Source organism: Notothenia coriiceps, unplaced genomic scaffold (assembly GCF_000735185.1).
Source record: "Notothenia coriiceps isolate Sejong01 unplaced genomic scaffold, NC01 NC01_scaffold00003130, whole genome shotgun sequence".
NCBI classification, from domain to species: Eukaryota; Metazoa; Chordata; class Actinopteri; order Perciformes; family Nototheniidae; genus Notothenia; species Notothenia coriiceps.
In genome coordinates, this window is record NW_011335831.1 from 1 (window position 1) to 6,135 (window position 6,135).

The 6,135-nt window shown below is 40.4% G+C and overlaps 1 protein-coding gene across 1 annotated transcript; it reads left to right on the forward strand.

The window, feature by feature from the left end:
- Positions 1–11: 11 nt before the first annotated feature.
- On the forward strand, positions 12–2,387 carry LOC104941109 (synaptotagmin-9-like; the record flags this gene model as incomplete). The annotated part of the gene is made up of 3 exons (XM_010766157.1): positions 12–191; positions 1,410–1,627; positions 1,847–2,387. Coding segments are annotated over 3 exons (939 nt in total), but the record flags the coding sequence as incomplete, so codon positions are not given.
- Between the last annotated feature and the right edge of the window lie 3,748 nt (positions 2,388–6,135).

The window sequence follows — 6,135 nt, forward strand, 5'->3', positions numbered from 1 at the left end:
CTCTCTTCTATCTAGATGTATCGGTGAGCCTGTTGTCCCTGCTGGTGACCACCTGTGGTCTGGCTCTCTTCAGCGTCTCCCTCTTTGTCTCATGGAAGATATGCTGGGTACCACTGAGCGGCCGCTTCCTCCCAGATGTCCTCAAGGGAGCCCACTTCCTGGGGGGAGACCAACAGCCTGTCCTCACAGAGGTAAGGAGGAGAGGCTCACATTCAATAGTGAAAATATTGGTAAAGTGAGATACATTAAGTTTCCTTTATGACTCATAAACTACTGAAAGATATAATCCTTGAAATCTCTAGTTGGCACAGTCACAGCCATGCAATACACACAAATTAAACACCAGCTTGCTGTTGATCGCACCTTTATCTAACAAAAGTAAATAAGACACATAGAATCAGAGATTTGGCAGAGTAGCCAATCAAGAGCCTAAAAGGGGGGCTGCCCAAGTAACTGTGTCTGCAAAATTTAATTTTAGCCTTGATGGACGCCCAGACACGTTTTAACTCAATAAGCACAATGAAAAATATTTGTACTATATATATATAAACACGCACCAACTTTTCCCTGTTGAGATGAAGCATAATTACCTTAAATAGGACATACCTAAATTAAGCCATTACCACAATTTCAATTCACTTTATTACCAAGTGATGGGGCTGGGCTTAGGGTTAGAGTAAGAATGTATGATTCATTGTGTCCTATGATCTACACCTACACATCAAATCAAATCAACTTCATACACTTTCAAATAATTTCAACCATATTTACTGTACATTTTATGGTTAAGTAGTATTTATCAACAAAGGCATTCAACAATGTAAGACAAATACGTATTGTTACCAAAAATAAAATGTGTCCTAGTGCAATAAAGTTAACGCCTACAATTAAATTAAAAGAAAACAAGACAAAGACGTTGAGAATCTCTGAATAAAAAAATAAAAAATGTATCCTTTTGAGTAAGAAACAGCAACCTTCATTTTTTAAGTTAGTGCCATTCCCATGCACATGTACAGGTGCTAGGTCATGAGGTTCAAGTGCGTGAACCCTTTGCTGCATTCACGAGATACAGTATGTTGCACTCATATTCTATAACCGTGACCCTTTGAAAATAATCACTTTGTGAAGACTAGGGTTAAGACTATTTCACTCAATTTATCAAAGATGTGTAACACATCTGGATAGAACTGTCACTTGATCCAGGTCTAGACTGCCAATTCATAGTGATATTCTATTGTCTTTGTGATAAATGGGAATTAAGGTTCACTTGCCATTTTGAGTGTAAATGTTTAATTGAAAGAAACGTTTAGTTTCTACAATTCCTCGAGGCACCTATCCTACTTTCTCTGCCCCTTATTAACATTCCTTTAATGGGATTCACACTGTAAACACATTTGTCTGCTGTACAGGTGGACGGGGACGAAAGGGATTACAGCGAAGATGGCTGTATGAAGGATTCTTTGGGGCCCCCCTCCAGTGTTGTTGCCCCGGAGTCTGGCCTGAAAATTAGCCACACGTCGCCTGACATACCATTGGAGACTCAGGCCAAGCTGGAGAAAAACCAAGTCCACACTCTGGCCAGGGACCGGGTTCAGAGACAGATTACTGAGCCTACTTCATCTGTACGGTCGGTACCAATCAATCCCCAAAGCTACTGTCCAACTTTTTTAGTTGACAGATTGAACACAGATACAAACAGTTACACAGTCACATAAACCTAGACCTCTGGTTTCAGAGACACCGTGAATTCAGCAGTTGCCTTAAAGCATCAAAGACTCAATAATGATTAGAGTCAATTTAAATGGTTGGAATGTTCTTATATGTCAAATTGTACACTTTGTTACAGGCACAACTCCATCCGTCGTCAGATGAATTTGTCCAATCCGGACTTTAACCCTGCTCAGTTCCAGCGCCAAGAGTCACTGTCTGGTTTGGGCCGAATCAAACCAGAACTCTACAAGCAGCGGTCGGTGGACGCAGAAGATGGTCGTCCCACTGACAGCTGCGGGCGTCTTCTGTTCGTCCTGAAGTTTGACTTTGACCTGGAGCAGCTTATTGTGAAGATCCACAAGGCCCATGATCTTCCTGCAAAAGACTTCTCAGGGACATCTGACCCTTACGTCAAGATCTACCTTCTGCCTGACCGCAAAACCAAGCACCAGACTAAGGTGCACCGCAAGACACTCAACCCAGTGTTCGATGAGGTGTTTCTCTTTCCGGTGGCGTACGCCGAGCTGTCGAGTCGTAAGTTGCACTTCAGCGTCTACGACTTTGACAGGTTCTCTCGCCATGACTTGATTGGACAAGTGGTGGTGGACAACTTCCTGGATCTTGCTGACTTTCCAAGGGAGACAAAACTGTGCCGGGACATACAATACGTAACCTCGGTGAGTTACCAATTCCTATCCTTTTGCTTAAATTCTATCACTACTATTTTCTTCTTCTCGCTATTTACACAACTGCTCCACTGTTTCATTTTCATGGTAAAGCTTCACATTTGAAATTGTTTATAACAAGCAACTGACAACAACTTCACAGCATGTTTGACGTTGGATACATTTGTAGGTCTAATAGACTGAAGCAACCCCTTGTAAAAACCCTCTTAAAGCAACAAGGGGAAGGAGATATATTAATTGACTGGTATCTAATTTCCTCTCCAAATGGAACTCATCTGTGTCTGAGGCAGATACATAGAAATATACTTAGACACATTGAATGTTTAATGAAAGCAGTAGGAAACACTTGGGGGTAGTGACCCAGATCTACACTGACATAAGACCGGGGTTGGTTTGACAGAGATAAGTGACACTGTCTCTATTACATTATTCACCGGGATAAATCTACAGGGTTGGTACACTGAGCAACTCAGTAAGAAAGTTAGATCCTCCTGACAGGGAATTCCTCATGGTTAGCCGGTTTTATAGATTGAGGACTACAGTCTTTTGGAAATTTAAACTTTTCTTCTCTGGTAAATGACCAAACAGTGGACAGTTTGATCACATATAACCAGTTTATCAATTACAATACATCAAAGAGCAAAAGTCCCGGTTAACAATTTTTAATTCATAGGTTAGATTTACCCCAAAATATATAACTCGTAACATTTTCCGATATGGTAGCACTAGACTGGGAAAATGTCCTCGCTAAGATATAAACAGACTAATCTGTATAATTTGACAAGACAATTCACGCATCAGTTTTTTGTAAACAGTGCATTTTGTAAAGCTTTCACCCACTGAAAAAGACTGGAATTAAAAGGAAATTCAATTGAAAAAAATGGCGATGCGGTTGAGTTACATTAAGAGAACAAATGAACAGGAACTCACATGTATAATTTACTCTAGGTAACAAATTAAACACTATACTGTAATTTATTTATAGGTAACAAATCACTTTAATTAGTCTTAGAATACTCGAAAATATTAATGGTTCTCAAATTAACATACAGAGCATTAGCGTAGCAGCAAGCAACTCAGCTACAGTATGTATGGATATTGTAACAAAAATTCTATCTGAGCCAAGAACCCAATTTATGGCATTGTCACAGAAGCGCAAAAAACATCGGTGTCACTAGTTAACTAGCGAGATAAAGTGTCTGTTACTAGTTAGCTAGTAAGGTAAAAACAATTGTACTAGTTTATCTAGTGGACAATTTGGACCTCAAAGTTAACTAGTGCACATTTTGAGCCTCAATAGTCAGCTTGTAGGCCAAAAGAGGCTTGAACTAGTTAACTAGTGAACATTTTGCCTTCACTAGTTAACGTGTAAGCTGCAATATGTATCCACTAACTACTAACCATTCATATGGCCAACACGTTAACTAGTGAGCCATATGCAAATGAAGCAGGCATTCTGATTGGTCAGTTCAGCTATGTGAGGGAGAGCCTTAGGGGGCGTTCTCCTGCAATGCTTTTAGCAACGTCTCGAAGACGTGAGGTGCTTCAGTCGGGTATTTAGTGCTTACTGTTAAAATATTGTCCGTGGGAAGTCAGTCAGTGTGTGTTTTGCCTAGAAAAATACATGTTTCTGTTTCTGCTTTGCACCGCTTTGTGTGTGTATTTTTGTTGGTGTGAGTGTGCATATGCTTGTGTGAGAACACCGGCACTCGGACCAGTGTTGTGCTAGTTACTGAACACCAGTAACTAGTTACCATTACTAGTTACTTCATTTAAAAAGTAACTCAGTTACTTTACTGATAACTTACACCAAAAAGGAATGTGTTACTGTGAAGAGTAACGCATTAGTTACTTAAAAAAGGGCTCCCATTAATGCCCTTATAGCCTTCCTTTCAGTACTGTTATTGCATTGGAGAATAATACAATCTGTTGATCAAGAAATTACAATAGAAGTAGTAGAAATAGCCTGCATGTGTTCTACAACATACCGTGCAATGGCTTTATCAACTTTTCCCTGGCTAGCAGTCCCTCGGTTAAAATCCAGCCGCTGTTGCTTAGGTGGAGGTGGAGTGGCGTCGGATGAGTCTGGGTCTGTGATCTTAGCTAGGCTATTAGCTTCGTCCCAGCATGTTGTTTCTGCAGATGTTTCAACAGATTTGAATTGCTGTTTTGGGCAGTAGATAGGATCTTTGACCCGCCAAGACACAACTAACATTTAACTAAGATGTTATTTTCTTTGTGCTCGCCATGATAGTCTTGTTAGTAAACACACAAACACGCCCGCATGTGACACAGGAAGTATCTAAGTACATTTACTCAAGTACTGTACTTAAGTGCAGTTCTCATCTTTGTTCGCCTCGCTGTTGGCGCCGCTCACCAACGTCTGGGAGCCGAGACTATATAAAAAAAATAACGGAGTAACGCACCATGTAGTAACAATAACTGAGTTACTGAATTTAAAAAATAACGCGTTAGAGTAATAGTTACTGCCAAAAATAACGGCGTTACAGTCACGCGTTACAAAGTCCCAACACTGGCGCTATCTCACGCAAAATATACAGCCCCGCCCACTTTCTGGTGAAAACAAAGCATCTGCGGGAAGCAAAAAAATATATAGTTTGATCATGTCTAAAAGCTGCTCTGTAGTTTATTGCACGTTAAACAACACAAATGATCTTTACTTTCACTTTGAAAAAAGGACAGTAAAAGAAAAGAAAAGTGTTAGTGTTAGCCTGCCACTGACTGATTCACCGCCACTTCTCAAAATTAGTCTCAGTTTTTTGTTTTTAATACCGTCTCAAACACTTGTTTTACTACCCACAAACAACATGGTCTCAGCCAGAGGAGCGCAAACATGTTTTTAATGGTAGTGCCTAGGGGTGTAACGGTATCCGTATTCATCCCGTACCGTCACGGTTCGGACGTCACGGTACGGCACATGTAGTCACACGATGAATACGCCTATTTTTTACGAGTGGGAAAAAAGTCTGTCATTCAAGGCTGTATCCATTACACTATTTATAATCCAGGGGGCGGTATTGCGCCTAAAAGCTGTTTGCCAGCCGCCCTTAAACAACAAATGAAGAACAAGAAGAAACACAACAACAACACAAACAAAATACAAGAAGAAGAAAAGTCAGTATGGCGATTTCAGATAACACACAGGAGCTAGCACCCACCTGCTTCTTTTAAATCAGCTTTGTGGGAACATTTCGGGTTCCCTGTGGACTACAATAACGATGAAGTGTGCGAGTGGTGGATCGGACGAGGACGGTGTGTCGGCGTTGTTCGATAGCGGTGCGGTATGCTAATGGTAACACACGCCAAACATGCTAAATGATATCAGAAGGCATCACCCAGATTTGCCAATCACCGGAGCCCGGCAAAAGACAACAGCAGTTCAACAGCTTATCCCCGCTGTTTTTAATAAACCAATAGACATGAAAGCCGTGAGACCAAAATAAATAATGGAAGCTTTTGGCATATGTTTTTCAACGACTTTGCACTCTTGAAACACTTTCTTATTATTTATGATGTAATATTTTCAAGACATTCTTTTTAGTTTTACAGCTTGATGAAACTTTTTTGTTTGACATCAGCCATTGTAGATAATATGGCCATCTGAGTGTGTGTGTTACTGTTTGTGGTTTGTTTTTAACTGGATAATACAGTTAATTATTAAAAATGTCAGAGTTCCTTATTTTTAAACTGAAACTTGCACTAGGGCCTACTGTTCAAA